Source organism: Batrachochytrium dendrobatidis (genome assembly GCF_000203795.2).
Source record: "Batrachochytrium dendrobatidis JAM81 unplaced genomic scaffold BATDEscaffold_15, whole genome shotgun sequence".
In the NCBI taxonomy this organism is placed as follows: domain Eukaryota; kingdom Fungi; phylum Chytridiomycota; class Chytridiomycetes; order Rhizophydiales; genus Batrachochytrium; species Batrachochytrium dendrobatidis.
The window spans coordinates 302,915-318,513 of NW_006281113.1; the positions used below are offsets into that span (position 1 = coordinate 302,915).

Consider the following 15,599-nt stretch of genomic DNA (forward strand, 5'->3'; position numbering starts at 1 on the left):
CTCGAGTCTTTAGGTATCCAGAAGGAATTTCTACAAAGGAAAATGAAGTGTTGCAGGATATATACGAATTTCTTGGAACACAGCATATCTCGCAAGCTCCTTCTTGCCATAAAATCATAATTGCTGGTTTGCCCGGATCTGGAAAATCTCTAATCTCCGAGGCCATCTCAAAAAAATATGGCTATATTCATGGCAAGTCAATCCTTCATCTCCTACTCTATTCATGGCTGATATGTTTTTAAAACTAACCATTTCAACTCAATCGCGTTCATCCATACACCAGTCTCGCCAAAAAAAGTGATTCTTGAAGAGATTGCCAGTGGATCGCATTGGGGAAATACACTCAAGCCATTCATCAGTACACCCGAAAAAGGTCAGTAGAAACTATACACTCCCAACTTCTCAATACTATATCTTGACATGTGTTGTATTCTATGCATCTTGTATTTATTTTAGCTCCACAAGGGTATTTGGTCGAATTGATTGTTGAACGACTAAAAAGAAAAGATTGTTTGAACCATGGATGGATCTTGGATGGATTCCCACTTACAAAATTCGATGCTGAAGCGTTACGTAGCAAAGGAATGGTTCCAAACAGGTACATACCTAATACAGATGTAAACTCAAAGTAGTGTACGTGTGTTGATTAGGCTTTGCTCAACATCATTTTGTAATAGATTGGTTTGGCTCGACACTGATGCAGAAACTTGCACCAATCGATTGGTTCATCGCAGATACGATCCTATAACTGGATGTGCTGTCAATATACAAGCTATTCCAGAACATTTACAGTCTACTCACACTGCAGAATGGATACAGTTTCCAGAAGATATGCCTGAGTCAGTATCTGCACGAATCAAGAGTCATCTTGGTGTCAAGAATGAGCTGAAAAAAGTGTTTGGTTCGCGAGATAGTTTGGTATCAACTGGCATCATGTATACTGTTCGTGCAGATGGACTGGGAGAGAGAGATCATTTAAATAACCATCCTACGTTTGATCGGGTGTTTGAACTCGTAGAGAGCTCCTTGCTTCGCCCTATTCTGATTGAACAACGTGCAGAATATTGATTTTTAAAAATATACTTTATTGAAAGTATAAAAATAATAAAAGATCACATTGGGTTAAATACCACCACAATTCAACAATTACTTGATGAGAGTGCGCTGATCCAGCAAATCAGTCAGATGAAGAAGAACTTGAGCAGTTTCTTCGGGATTGGCAATCCAAGCAGTACAACAAGCACGTCTCGTGGCTACATCATTACCAGTAGTAGAAAACTAGAATTTAAAACAATAAAAAGGTTAGTATCGAGTCAAGTTACTAACATATCTGCATGAAAATTTATCAATGCCGTTTGTAAATCTATCAAAAAATGACTGTATACCTGGTCACCAACATGAAGGGTTTCACATCCTTCACAATGAAGCATGTCCTGAAGCATGCCAACACCAATAAGTTTATTACCAATATCCACCCATACATCCGATCCTCCGTTAAAAGCACAGAATGGAATTGGATAGTCAATTTCAGTGCTTTCATGAGAAACTATTTTGGAAAGCAATGCGAGGTTGCCAGAGCTTGAATTGCTAGCCGTATCGGCCGTATTCGAATTCAACACACCATTTTTCTTCAAACTGTTGTGAAGAATGATATGTTGTAGCTGGTTCAGATGGTGCTGGGTAGAGAGAGCAAGCTCATCTAGTTGTTCTCGAGTGAGTTTTACACCAGGATTAGGATACACGCCTGTATATAAAATAGAGTAAGCAGCGTATATCAAATTGTATTGGATTGCAGTTACAACTTTGCATTGAAAACAACTTGCCTACAGCACGATCTTTGCGCATAATGTTGATTCGATCATTCAGATGCATATCCTTGGCACACTGTCGAAGATGCACTTCGGCCGCATCCAGAATGGTTTTAATTCGTCCAGTAGCAGTAGACCACTTGCGTACACGTTCAGGTTGATAAGTTTCTTCTGAAATGTAAACCAACTGGTGTGCTTCTGGGCTGTACCTAAACAAGTAGTTACATTCACCACCCAGCACATAAAACTGCGACAGAGCAGCATGATCAAGTCCCGAGTTTTTAAATCCCTCGAGCAATCCAGACAGTCGACTTTCGTAGCGAACCGCATCATTGCCATATCCAGCTGCTGTTACAATGGCAACCGTGATTCTTGCAGCAAGTAACTTTACCAACAGCTGAACAAGCTGAGAATCACGAGCAAAATCAGCACCATCAGCATACAATGTCATATCCCCATCGCTAACAGTCTAAATGTTAGTTACAACATTCTTTCCAATAATGGATGGGATTTCAATCTACATACAATGTAATCAGTTTCAAAGTCGAGGAAATGGCCTTGACTTGAGCAAAGTTCAAAATATGACGAATGTCATTGAAGCTTGGAGGTACTGAATGACGAGCAGCAATAGATCGAAGAGGACTTTGTTCCAGAAAGGTTTCACGTAGTGGCAGCGGAGTAAAAAAGCGACCAATATTGGGAACCAGATGAGATAAACGGGAGAGTTCAGGCATTCCTATACAGCGTATTTTCATGGCAGATTGAAAATCAGTTGGATGAGCCAAGACCAACTAACCCGTTTGCAGCAGTAAAACTTACCATTGTTACTGTGCATGATGTGGATTTTAACCAAATCCTCAATGCATTCAAAGATCTCCAGATACCTGGCCATACTAGAGGAATGAACATCTTCAGACGCATCAAGAGTGATCAAATTGTCAGAACCCTGGGAAGATATTGCAATGGCAGCAGCATCAGCAGCAGCATCCACACGGGTATTCAGCACAAACGGCGTGAGGAGCAGCGATTTGATAAACTCGATAAAAGTATCTCGTTTATGAGCACTACAATGAGTATCAAGAGTCGATATAGAGTCATGTTGGATAAACGAAGTTTAAAGAATTAGGCATTTAATGCGTATGAAATGATTGTAACTTGTTCAGATATAAAGTTGTCCAGGCTATACGTACCGCAAGTGATAGTTTATGCTATAAAGACTAGACATGACAGTTGCTGTTTGAACCCGATTAAAGATTGCTTTGCGAGATTTGTTCTTGACAGTTCCTGAGGATTATCAGGGAGGTGCTTGGTTTCCATTTATTCTACTGAAATGACTTGAAATATTCGGTTTGTTTTTATTACAAATATAAGAGTTCATGTCATATGGAGTCGCATAAAAGACAGTTTCAGAATGATCTAGCAAATATGTTACAGGACAGTTATAGGGATTGTATATTGATTTCGTGAATGAAATGAGCTGTTCATGAACAAATTCAAGATGGCATAAATGCATCTGCATACTACAAATAGTATCAGTTGAAACCAAATCCAAGCACAAGTAGTGCAAGAGCGCTATTAAATTTCAGCTATGCATCCTGTCTAGTTATAGTGTGAGGTATGATATTCGAAGACGGTCTTCCTTCATAACTGTCAAATGAACCAGAATCCATAGAATGGGCAGTACGAAGGTTGCTGCTTTGCTCCAGATATAACTGAGGCACTAAACCTCGTGGACTATTCGATTGGGCAATAATGTTTTGAACTAGAGATACATCAGATATGCTAATCTCAATGTTTTCATCATCAATGTCCTCATACATGCTTGCCATTCCAGGTGTGCGTGGTTCGACCGTACCACGACTTCCGTCATATATGGGTAACGTGTCTACAGATCTACGTAGCAAGTTGTCATCAAACAAGGTGAATGGAAACCCTGCAATAACAATCGGCAAGTACACTTTGCAAGTTTGGGACCACGGAGCACAGCTTTGTACTTTGAATCCAATAGAATGAGTAACTTGTAACACGGGAGTTGAAATATCGGGTGAAATAACAGAAGATGCTGGAATAGGAAACTGCACGAGACGAGTGATTTTTCGAGTCGTGGCTCCTATTCGTTCTGAAAAGTTGATTTTATGAATGCGTTCTGTCCGAGGTCCTCGAACTCTAAAATAGTAGACAGTAAGTAGATTGAACAACCGAAATGATTATTGCATTAAAACTTACTCTGCAAATGCCTTGTACATAACCTGTTGTTTTAACGCAATGTCTTGGATAATCAATGCATTAGCTGAATGGTTGACTATCTCAATTTTAAGCGAAGCCGTGTCCTCTGTTATATAGACACATTATTTGATTTAGCACAATAATCTACCATTTCAACCAACATTCAATCAACTCAAATTAGTGCATACCACTTGTAAAACCATGTCTAGGAAGCGATGCACAAATATCGATATGACCACTTTTCCACCAAAGTCTGCCAGCTCCACATGTCAACTCTATTGTTTTTGGCTCTTGAAGCTCCGACGTATTCACGTCTAAAGTTGATGGAATTGTAATGGGTACCGTCACCATCTGTTTTGGAAGATATGAATGCAAGAAAATGGCTGCTACTTCATATCGAATCTCGCCATAAGGCCCCTACCAATAAGATTCAACATAAAGTCGTTAGATTCAACATTGTAAAACATGATGATATAGCAATTTAAACCAGTTTGTCATACAACGAATGAAGCAGGCAATGATGTAGGAGGAACTCGAAAGGAAAATGGAAATGTATGGTCGCCGGCCTCGAGAATGACGGGTGGATGACCCGGTTGACCACTTCCAAGATGGTTGAATATTTCCCGAAACAAAAATACAATGGATTGCTGATCGTCTGTATTTGGCTTTCTATAAAGGGTCAATCAAGAAAGCAATGTCAATGGCCGAATTCTACAAGAATTGCAAAGCTTTAAAAGCCTTCTGACCCGTCACTTATTACCTATTCTTTCTTTTGTTTGTATAAGTACTGATCAATCCGCTGAATCGTACCCGCAAGAGCTTGACACTGCATTCACTAGAGATCGATAGACCCACATGTCCATCGATGCGCTGACCCGGTAAAAACGTGGTCTTGTTTTGATCCAATTGAAGTTCGAATGCAGTAACGACATTCTTGGCTGCAGATGAAGATCGAGAACGACCATGAAGTCGAAACAGTGATCGATCGGGTTGAGTTTCCTCATGCAAGTTGTTTCCAGAAGTATTAAGCATCTGATGGCTGATTTGAGTACTTTGAGAAGGAAGACTCTGAGAAAGTGCCGCTTCGCCCAACTGCAGCTCAGTCAGAGGTAATACTAACGAATGCGAACTCATACTATGATTGCTGTTGAAGCTGGTTGCAACAGACTCAGTATTATAAACTGTATCGGCCAATCCAGTACTAGCCATGGCTCTAGTAGATATCACAGCTTGAACAGAGTCATTCTGTGGTTCTACAATGATTGGACACACTTGCATTGATGTGGTTGTTTGATTATAGTCTCGAGTATCTAAGGTTCAGTGAGAACAATAGCTGGTGACAAGAGCAACTCCTTGGCGATGGTCGTCAGTAGAGAAAGCTTGTCGCAAGTCGATTGTCAAGACAAAACTATAGTCACGTGTTCTGGCTGAGTAAGAATTGCTTGCATTCGCACTGAAACTCAAAGCGCAATCGATTCCATAAATGGCAATTTTTCAGCCAATAAAAAATTCGATTCATTTTATTCAAATCACATCGAATTCACTTGAATCGGTCAAGTTTAATTCCATCTGAAAATTCAATAGAAAAGGTTGCGCTCAATCGCTTACAGCTCAAAATCATCTCTTCTTGGTTTCCATAAAAACATACTCCAATCTGGCTGGTTTCATTTAAACGAAATACACTCTTCCGTGACTGTTTGAACAAATTTCTCTGCGTGGTCAACATCCTGCCCTGCCATCTCTGCAATGTAAAGCAGCTTTTTGATCGATATGGACAACTTGGGGTTCGTGGTAGAAGAACTCAGATACTGCTGCAAAGACTGTATGGCTTTTTTACAGTCGTAATCAGGGAATGGTTTAAGTTCCTATTACACCAAATAGTCATGTAAATGTTTAAAACATGAATCTACTTTTTATCTGCATGTTTCAAACTTGTATACATACCATGAGAACATGCTGAATAGAGGGCAGATGAGTAATATTTGGAATGTATATCGATGAGTTGAATGCATCAATCAATTCCATCTGCTCCAAAACATTTTTCTGACTGGTAGTGGCCAAAATAAGTAGTTTGTGTCCCTAACAGTTCAAAATACATGTTGTAAGAGCAAGGTAGAATTAGTCAAACATTAAAGTCTAGATATGATCCATTAAAAGCTAATTTACTTTTGGAGGTGGTTTTTTCAGTAGAACCAAAAGAGTTTGTAACACCGTGTTTGAGAATCGAAGTCCAATAGAAACCCAGTCTAATTTAAACAATCAGATTGTACCAAATAAATAAACAGTCAGCCCAGTATATATGGTTTTGTAAAGTAAAAAAAACTACAAACCTAAAAGACGCTCAATGGCATCCACAACAATGCAGCTGACAGGCGATTTGTATGCATCGTTGAAGATCTGCAGTAAAGTGTTAGTCGCCTTTTCAAGTCAAATGACTGCACTTTCAATATCTGTCACCTTTGTAATCTGTGCCATTTTCGCACTCTCAGTAAACCCAACCATAGACTCGGGTGAGATGAGTTTAATAAATGGAAACTCGCTCGACATTGCAATCGTAGCAGCCAAGGCAGTTTTACCAGCACCAGTTGGTCCTATTTAAATAACCAAAATCAGATAAATTGTAACATTCAAAGCAATCAGCTCAGTACCATTTTCTGGATTCTAATACCGAAATATAAACAAAAAATATACCATGTAGCAAAACCGACACAAGTGGAGTACGCTGACTGTTCTTGACTTGCTCAATGACAAGCTGTCCATCTGCAAGAATGCGCTATATTTAAATGTACAAAGTCAACTAACCAGCCATTCTCACTAAAACAATCATCAAATCTTGCATTCCAATTAGGTATTACTTCAATATTGGGACTAAAGTTGACAATTCCATTCATGACACATTGTTGTAATTCGGCCTCGGAAACACCAAACGCGGGACGAACTTCCTCAATTGCATGCAGAAAATCGTCACGACAAACTTTAATCTTGTCATAATCTTGAGCAACCTGGGCCTGGTCGCCAATCTATCGTCAATTTCCAACACAATAGTCAGTATACTGAGCCTATATGATACCACAAAGTATAGATTACCTTGATGTGGCGATTAAAAGCAAAAGAACTGGCACTTTTAATTAATCCTGTTCAAAATATGGTATATCAATCTAAACTGGTAAAGCACTAATCAATTGAGCAACCAAGTCTTTGTTTACCTGCAATCTCAGCACCGCTAAAGTTTTTTGTAAGAGCAGCCAGCTCGGCCACATCCACCGATGGATCAAGCAGATTGTTGGTACGCATCTGAAGATTGATAATATAGTCATGAAAATCTAAATAAATCATACTATCGCATATAATTCATACACGCTCGTGAATTACCTTGGAAGTGTGAACGTTGAGAATTTGTAAACGCCCCTTTTCGTCAGGAAGGTGAATCTCCATATGGATCTCAAGACGACCGGGTCGAAGAAGAGCCTCATCAATCATATCCAGCCGATTTGTCATTCCAATAATCAAAATATTGTTGAGTTGATCAACACCATCCATTTTGGAAAGTAGCTGATTGACAATCGAGTCACCCACACCAGTTCCATCGTTTTTGGAACCACGCTGTTTACAGATTGCATCCAATTCATCAAAAATGATGATGTGAAGAGAGCTCTCTTCACCCTTTGATTTGTACTATAATCATGCATAGTAAACGTATCAACTTGAACATCAACACAATGTCAATTTAATATCTGAAACACTTTGAATAAATTCAATACCTCGGCTTCAGCAGGAGCAAACAATTTTCGAATATTTTCCTCCGATTGACCAACAAATTTGTTGAGTACTTCAGGTCCATTGACAATAAGCGGCTCATTAGAATTCAGCATTTTGCCAATTTGACGAGCCATTAGCGTTTTTCCAGTACCAGGTGGACCATAAAGAAGAATGCCTAATACCATAGAATTAAACACGAGAATTCTACATAAAACAAATCATACTGAATCGACTTGCCTTTTACGTGTTGAATACCAAGCTGCTCAACAATGGCTGGTGGAAAGATTCGAGAAACAAATGCACGACGAAAAATGTTGCTAAACTCATCATCAAGACCACCAATTCCAAGCTCTGCAAAATTAAAGTTGGGCTTAAAAATTGCATTGGGTGCAGCACTATATTTGACGTATAGTTACACAAGAATGTATTGGATAAGTAAATCACAGCGAGATACAAATCTACCAAAGCAAAACAGTACCCTCGTGCACCGCCTTTAAGTCGAATGGAAGAATCGGCACTTTTGACAACATGCATAGATGTCTGTTGCATAATCACTCCACGAGCATTTGCACCTACACATGCAGTATAAAGGCATTAAAACAGGAAACCGATCAAACGAGTATCAATGGTTAAATTTTCAAATAGAAACCAACCAAAAGATGCATCCTGCTTAGATTCGCCAGATTTTAAAGCTTCCATATCCACAAGTTCCACTCGAACTACCTTTCCAATAATATCTTGACCGTGATAGTCAAAATAACACTCCTAAAAATAGAGTTGAGTTGGTACGTGCTTGTTAAAATGCAAGTTCAACCACTCCAGTTTTTGAAGTTTATATACCTGATTTAGCGTAAAAATATGCGAGTCAAACAATTTTAAAAAATGAGAAGACATTTCTCCAACATCGTAATACTCTGAGGCTTGAACCGCTCCTTTACGAGCAAAACAGATCTGAAGAAAAGTGATTCATATATTAGTCTAGTTCAAACAAAAATATACAGATCCCATCATTCAACCCAAAACAAATTCGTCAAGTACAATAAAAACTAACCTGTAGTTCAAAATGGCTAATATACGGGCTTGGGCTTTCTCTAAACGGATCAAATGGACGAACACGAACATCTTGATCTAAAGAAAGTGATGCAAATCGGCGATGAAATAGTGTTGTAGCAATATCTCCCGGAGAAGTTTGCTGATCAACTCTGTTGAAACAAGATCGTTATAAAAAGCAACTTGTCAGTAAAATCGCATATCATCATGTAAACCGTGTAGACTTGGATAGTATAATGCAAACTGTCCATTTATGAACTAAAAATTGAATTTTGTGGTATAACAAAGCTATAGCATGTGCCATGATAGTAAGCTACCATTTTGAAGTGCTTAGTATACCAATTTTACCCTAGCATATCCAAAAGTATTAAAATACTCAAAATAAACTAATGTAGATTTGTGTGTAGACGAGTCCAATTGAAGCTTTCTAGTGGAAATATAAAATATAGGCCATTCGAGAAGGACTAGCGTACTGCCAGAAGTGCAGATATGCAACAAATGTATTGGTATGAAAATTCACCTGCAGGTAAAAGCAAATGTATCTTCAATAAGAATGTAGCGAACATTCTGAGGAAAGTCTATGGGCGAGACAAACATAACGTTTGTTCTTCCAGCAGCTTCGCTTGCATGCTTCTTGATACGCATTTGAATCAGTTTGAGAGCAAGTGCATATCAAAGCAGAATCAAAGATTCAACTTTAATTTTCACGTGACTTATTATCCATCACTAAGCCACCAGTGCTGAAATCAAGGATTCAATAAAACGTGCCAACACATTAGACGCCATATTGCAAGTATTGAAACACATTTCAAATATTTATTTGTAATTAAAATATAAGATTTGTGCATTTCTCTCCGTTCTCATTCCTTTTGTCAATAGTCGTGCAATTCAACTTGACAATCTTGACAATCACTTCACCAGACTGTTTATTATACCCTTACTTAGTATATCATTCTGCGTCAATACAGTTGTAACCTCAAAGCCTGGCATTCTTTGGAAACATGCGCTAAATTCATCATCACACAAAAAATCAGCAATCAATTCAATACATTGCAGCCAAATCTGTCTGATCAAATAACCATTTACCATTGCTTGGCGTACTCCAAGATCTGCCATAATCTCTTCACTTCCTCCAAGAATCGCTGCAAATTTGTACGTGCGCTGGAATGACTCGATTATATGTCCCATACCCGTCTTGGTAATTCCACGTCCACCAAAAATCTGGCATGCTTGGTCACTGATGTTATGGGCCACACGAGTGCATTGTAGCTTCAAGAGCGCAATCGGTCCTGCCAATTTATTGGCTTGGTCCTTGTACGACATTTTGTTCATTTGATACGTGATGTTTTCAAGCCAGTTTTGTGTTGCCTCTACTTCTGCTATCTACAATAATGTCAGCACATGTTCAACTACAAACCAATCTCATGTAATACTCACCATATGAGCAAGTTTGTTACGGATCACTGGCTGATCAATAAGCCGTTTTCCAAACACCATGCGTTGATGTGACCATTTAAAGCATTCTTCAACAACAACTCGGCTTGAACGTAAAATACTACAAGCAATCACCCATCGCTCATGATTAAAATTATACATGATGACTTGGAACCCGTCACCTTCTTTTCCAAGAAGATTTTCGACTGGAACCTTGAGATTCTCCATGATCACATAGGACGTGCCTGCTGAACTCGAGTAACTCGTTTTGATTGTTTTGGTTTCTAAACCATCTGCACGTTCAACTAAAAGCATCGAAATGCCTCCTGGTCCATCTCCTGTACGAACAGCTGTCGAAAAATAGTCCGACTGAGCACCATTGGTGATCCACTACAATATCAACATTAGACTTTTGTAACATGTGAAATCATACATTCAACCAAAACCTCAATCGACTAATCTACCTTTTTGGTGCCATTTACAATATAAAACTTTCCATCAGGAGTTTTGACTGCCGTGGTCTTGATTGCTGCGACATCGCTCCCGGCACCTGGTTCTGTAATGGATAAACAGATTCGTTTTTCACCACGAAGCACTGGTCCAATTACTTTTTGCTTGAGCGAGTCACTGCCAAAGTAAATCACTGGTGGAAGCCCAATAACCATCCCCGTTCCTAAAGAATCAGTATAGCCACGCATTGATAGGGCGGATATTTCTTCATGAATAATCATTTCATGGAAATAATCAAACTCTTCAGGCTTTACTCCTCCTGGAAGTGTAAATGCTTTGAGATGCTCCCCTGGTCCAATTCGAGATGCCAGATATCCAAACTGACCCATTTTCTTGAATGTTTCTACAGATGCTGGTTTACCCATATTTTCAAACATAGAACTCTCCGGAGCAATTTCTTCTCGAACAAACTTTCGAACAGCTTGCTGGAATTTACGATGCGAATCACTGATCAAACATATATTTAGAACCCTTGGTATACGATTGATATCAAACAATCCATGTTATTCAATCAATGACTTACTTGAAATATGCTGAATGGAATCCTTGCATATAACTAGGTTCTCCATATGGAACCTTGCTGATATCACTCGTACCAACTACGATCTGAGGCTTTTCGTTTACAATTCCACCAATCAAGATTCGTGGATACTTGGCAAGCACTTCATGACGATGGAATGAATAAAACTCCTCTAAATAATGATTCATGTCATAGTTTATCAATGCGAGTAATTATACAAACCAGAATGCATGATTAGTAAATATTACATTCAATGTGAAGAGTCTTGATAGAAACCATTTACAACTTGTAATGCCATGAATCCATGACATCATGCCATGCGCTTATCAAGTAGAAAATGCCATTCAAGTATAATAAAACATCACGTACTGGTTGCATCTTTTCCAGCAACTTCCAAGATAATATGTTCACCACCAGGATGAAGTGCAGCAAAGTTGGTGATATCGTAGACTAACGAGTCGATGATAATCCATGCGTTTTTTGGAGTGTTGTGAGAGGCCACTTCTTGACGAGTAACTTGCTGAAACTTGGACATGAGTGATGGTTTGAGTTGCAGATACGCTGTTTTTGGTTACTCGATAAACGATGTCCGTGCTGGTGTTGGATAAGCAGCAAAAGTCGGATTTGGCTGTAATACGTGTAAAGCAAAATCCAAGCACAAATTTAAACATGCAAATTCATCTTCAAGCGACTGTCAACTTATTGCAATTCTGACCATCAGCCCAATAATAGAATATTGAAACGTCAACCAACAAAACTCAAATATTTTCATATCAAGAATTCTTTATTATTCATGCGCCAGCTTGTCATTCACAGTCCTTATTCTATCCTTTGCTGTAAAGTTTAAAGATCAATAAAACTGTTGATAATACAAAATCAGATCCAACATTGCAAATCGCACACTCGCAAACAGAAACATCATGTAAGATCAATGGAACGACGTCGCTGTAGAGCACGTAAAGTTCGTCCGTGAACCGCCTGTTCTCGACTCTAAAACAATATGAATTGATTGAGATGACACATTATTTTTAAAGAAAAATATCAAAAAACATTGTACCTCTTGTGACTCTTGCTTTTGCTTTTTTTCCAGATACAGTCGATGAGCTAAGAGAGCAGAACGATTCTCTTGCTGCAAAGCCGCATTGCTTGCAGATGAAAGTTTATTGCCAGTATGCGATGCCTTTGATTTTGAAGCTGTATCTCCAGCAGGTGCTTTCTTGTTGATACAAATAAATCCTAAAAGTGAAACCAATTGTATTAGATTAATAATATATATCTTAAAATAAACTTGATACGTCCACTAACCTCGGCAGTTTTGAGAGCCACAATAACAGGGCTGCATTTGACCGTACGAATCAAATCTGTAATCGTAGGTCAGCTCGCTTCCAACTGAAATATTGTTTGTTGCAAAAATCCCTACCCGGAACTCTGTCCCAACATACCTATTTGAATTTAGTTAGAGTAGATCTATATCCAAATTTAAAGCAATCGCTATATTGATAGGCAAAACCAATATCTGAAATAACTACAAACCATTTCTCAACATGGCAGTTTGGATCACACGAATGGTTAGCAAACCGAGCTATTGTTCCTTTTCGGCATCCATCCAATACCAGACCATTTCCATATTCCAAAAAATAGTGATTTTTTTGTCCAGAATATATAGTGTCGTTGCGCTCAATGCATTTGGCGGTAGAAATAATTTCCCCTCGATATTCGATAATTAAAACCCCAGCTTTTATCGGGACATCTGTGTATAGACCAAAACCTCGATTGGGAGCCTATCAGATTTGCCAAAACACACAATGTCAGCCAGTCAAAATCACAATATACAATCAATATGATCTAACCAAGCAAGTTGATTTTACATAGAAGACTCGTAGTTTTTCAATCTGTTCATTGCGTCGAAATGCCCGGTTAGTGCAGCAATCACCCATTGGACAGTTGTCTCCACATTCTATAAATAAGCATCGATTAATACAGTCATCACCACAGGGCGGCGAACCATCCTTTGGCAGCTTGCATTGACAGATGGATTCAAAATCAAACGGCACGTCTAATGGGCGACGGTCTACCCAAACATCTATTATTTATAAAATATGAATAACCGCTACAAAAAACATGATACAATATTTATATATATGGCATAAACAAAGCTTACTTTTTTGAATATGGATAAAAGGGCTTGCTTCCTCTTCATTAAAAAGGGTCCTCATCTATCAGATAAACCAGTGTGAGTAAAGTAATTAGACTTGAAAATACATTCAGCTTATCTAGAGCATTGTCCTATACATACCCCTTCAACGCCGTTACATATTTTTACAAAATGCTGCAAATCATAAGGAAGCTCAAAATCTACGTCGGTGTTTAAAATGGCATTACCAGATTGAAATGGAAGCGGAAAAGCAAAGTTCTTTTTTGCAGTCGATTTTAATTGGCCTGTCTTTTTGAATCTAAAACTGGAATAAAGACCAGATACTAAATACTGTTTAGAATTATAAAGCTTTGCCATCTCTGGAATGCTGTTCCACAAGGTTTGTGTCAAACTAGAGACTTTTCCCCAGGTTGGTGGACCGTCTTCATGGATAGAATGGGTGAGCATGATATCGGCAGATTCGCGTATGGCCTTTCGATCTTGTACGGTAGCAGGCGTTCCCGACCGAAGCTTTTTGGACAACACGGCTGCTTTTTTGTAAAATAATGAAATGTGTGGGGTCTTGGAAAGCAATTGTCAAAATTAGTTTGGAACACTTAAAAATGTAAACCAACAACATTAAAAGATGCAATCGGGATCAAGAAAAGTATGCAGATAGGTGGGCTTAAACTTACCATATTCCCTTTCACGGTATTATTGGTGGGTTTAACTATGTCTCGGCTATGTCTTGTCCGATGAAGAATTGGAGAAAGTGTGCCAGACACAGCCATATCACTATCGGAATTAGACAGACTTTGAAAAAGATCAGGAACATCGCCCGCCAAGGCGTTTTTTGGTACACTGATGGTAGGATATTTTGGAGCATCTTTGCGCATCTTTTTTTTAGATGGCTGCATGCAGTGGTGCATATCGAGGAGACTATCCATATCTGCCAAAGCGGTCGAAAAAGTATGGTCTTTTTTGTCGACTGAAGAATTTTGTAGACGACTACTAGTTCGAGTTTTTTTAATGCTGTATATAATATTCTGGATAGACATTTCCATTGTCGAGCCAAAAAGGTCATGTTTAGAAAGATTTTTTGCGTAGGCAGGTACTGGAGTTGAAAATTGAAAATACGAGCGTATTTTTTGAACAACATCAGTATCTGGCATACGTTCCAATTGATTTTGATCTGTATTGCACTTGTTTTGCGCATCAGCTCGCGATTTGCAAAGAGTCTTGGTGCGTTCAACTTGATTGATTACTGAAGTCGGAGTAGTTAAAGTAGCTTTAGACGATCGAGAAGGTTTTAAGGTATGTTTTTTCATGCCAGACCAAATACCAGATTTGAGGCTATTGACAGGAGAAATACTGGGTGTATCTAAACTGGTAAGTGCTGCACAGTGAATATGCACACTATCTAAAGTACTGTTGGTTATATCTTGTAAAGAGGATTTGTCTGAATAAATATATTCAGATTCAATCATAGTAGTACAATTAGCTCAGCAGATATATGCATGATTTAACCATTGATAGATAAAAACAAAGCTACCTAGTATATTATCTTGGGTGGTCTTGGTAATGTCCTTCCATAAGGCCGTTTTACTTGAGCGGGTATTGATTTTTGCTTGCTGCTTTTCATTTGGACTGGGCACGTTCGATACAATGAATGTATTGGAACTATCATTTAGTGGTTCTATTTTTGCAGGACTTTCGCTTTGAAGGGCTGATTCACCAATAATGGGTATATCGCTCATTTTGGGTAACTGCGTATCCAACTGCTGTTGTTGAGAATGACTGTAAGTTTCTGAAGTATTATCGATAGTTGAAGTCATTGCACTCCTAATCACATGAGAATTGAAATGAGTTAAACGCTGGTCGGATAGACTACTGTGCACACCAGATATGGAATCTGATTGTATTTATCATCAAAGCAAGAAACCCCAAAAGCTGTGTAGTGTATGCATGACAGATTACTAATATCTTTAAAACCATCCAACTTGCAAGATAGAATTTACAAGTGGATGTCAAGTTCTGACCAAAATTGTCGGAGTGCTGCAGCATACAGACACTGGTGGTTGCAAGTACTGCTTTACCTGATATCTGGTGGGTAGAGGCAATCTAGGCTACTATTTACTTGAGGTAAAATGATGGGCTT

General features: G+C 38.7%; 5 protein-coding genes across 5 annotated transcripts; all 5 read right to left on the bottom strand.

Annotated features, from left to right (window-relative positions):
• Window positions 1-427: 427 nt before the first annotated feature.
• On the bottom strand, window positions 428-3,033 carry BATDEDRAFT_36106 (IMP 5'-nucleotidase; the record flags this gene model as incomplete). Its single annotated transcript, XM_006682170.1, has 6 exons — window positions 428-1,278; window positions 1,386-1,744; window positions 1,824-2,269; window positions 2,334-2,544; window positions 2,628-2,692; window positions 2,999-3,033. The coding sequence occupies 6 exons, from the start codon at window positions 3,031-3,033 to the stop codon at window positions 1,147-1,149; spliced, it is 1,248 nt and encodes a 415-aa protein (XP_006682233.1). The 3' UTR covers window positions 428-1,146.
• Window positions 3,034-3,238: 205 nt separating this feature from the next.
• BATDEDRAFT_37474 (uncharacterized protein) lies at window positions 3,239-5,390 on the bottom strand. The gene is made up of 5 exons (XM_006682184.1): window positions 4,795-5,390; window positions 4,535-4,703; window positions 4,223-4,451; window positions 4,035-4,140; window positions 3,239-3,974 (listed from the first exon to the last, which is right to left on the bottom strand). The coding sequence occupies exons 1-5, from the start codon at window positions 5,310-5,312 to the stop codon at window positions 3,395-3,397; spliced, it is 1,602 nt and encodes a 533-aa protein (XP_006682247.1). The 5' UTR covers window positions 5,313-5,390; the 3' UTR covers window positions 3,239-3,394.
• A 139-nt stretch (window positions 5,391-5,529) lies between these two features.
• BATDEDRAFT_17900 (AAA family ATPase SEC18) lies at window positions 5,530-9,490 on the bottom strand (the record flags this gene model as incomplete). The annotated part of the gene is made up of 17 exons (XM_006682080.1): window positions 5,530-5,899; window positions 5,979-6,113; window positions 6,201-6,280; window positions 6,365-6,431; window positions 6,492-6,625; window positions 6,726-6,807; window positions 6,890-7,054; window positions 7,122-7,168; window positions 7,241-7,328; window positions 7,407-7,709; window positions 7,796-7,997; window positions 8,027-8,188; window positions 8,272-8,365; window positions 8,447-8,558; window positions 8,634-8,744; window positions 8,845-8,995; window positions 9,364-9,490. The coding sequence occupies 17 exons, from the start codon at window positions 9,486-9,488 to the stop codon at window positions 5,699-5,701; spliced, it is 2,259 nt and encodes a 752-aa protein (XP_006682143.1). The 3' UTR covers window positions 5,530-5,698.
• Window positions 9,491-9,638: 148 nt separating this feature from the next.
• Window positions 9,639-11,904, bottom strand: BATDEDRAFT_17903 (uncharacterized protein). Its single transcript, XM_006682081.1, has 6 exons — window positions 11,677-11,904; window positions 11,311-11,479; window positions 10,742-11,234; window positions 10,281-10,667; window positions 9,930-10,226; window positions 9,639-9,849 (listed from the first exon to the last, which is right to left on the bottom strand). The coding sequence occupies exons 1-6, from the start codon at window positions 11,840-11,842 to the stop codon at window positions 9,820-9,822; spliced, it is 1,542 nt and encodes a 513-aa protein (XP_006682144.1). The 5' UTR covers window positions 11,843-11,904; the 3' UTR covers window positions 9,639-9,819.
• Window positions 11,905-12,225: 321 nt separating this feature from the next.
• BATDEDRAFT_91931 (uncharacterized protein) lies at window positions 12,226-15,567 on the bottom strand (the record flags this gene model as incomplete). The annotated part of the gene is made up of 11 exons (XM_006682251.1): window positions 15,538-15,567; window positions 14,994-15,283; window positions 14,137-14,900; window positions 13,604-14,023; window positions 13,469-13,523; window positions 13,298-13,390; window positions 13,176-13,264; window positions 12,841-13,088; window positions 12,613-12,749; window positions 12,365-12,543; window positions 12,226-12,297 (listed from the first exon to the last, which is right to left on the bottom strand). The coding sequence occupies exons 2-11, from the start codon at window positions 15,274-15,276 to the stop codon at window positions 12,226-12,228; spliced, it is 2,340 nt and encodes a 779-aa protein (XP_006682314.1). The 5' UTR covers window positions 15,277-15,283; window positions 15,538-15,567.
• Window positions 15,568-15,599: the final 32 nt, after the last annotated feature.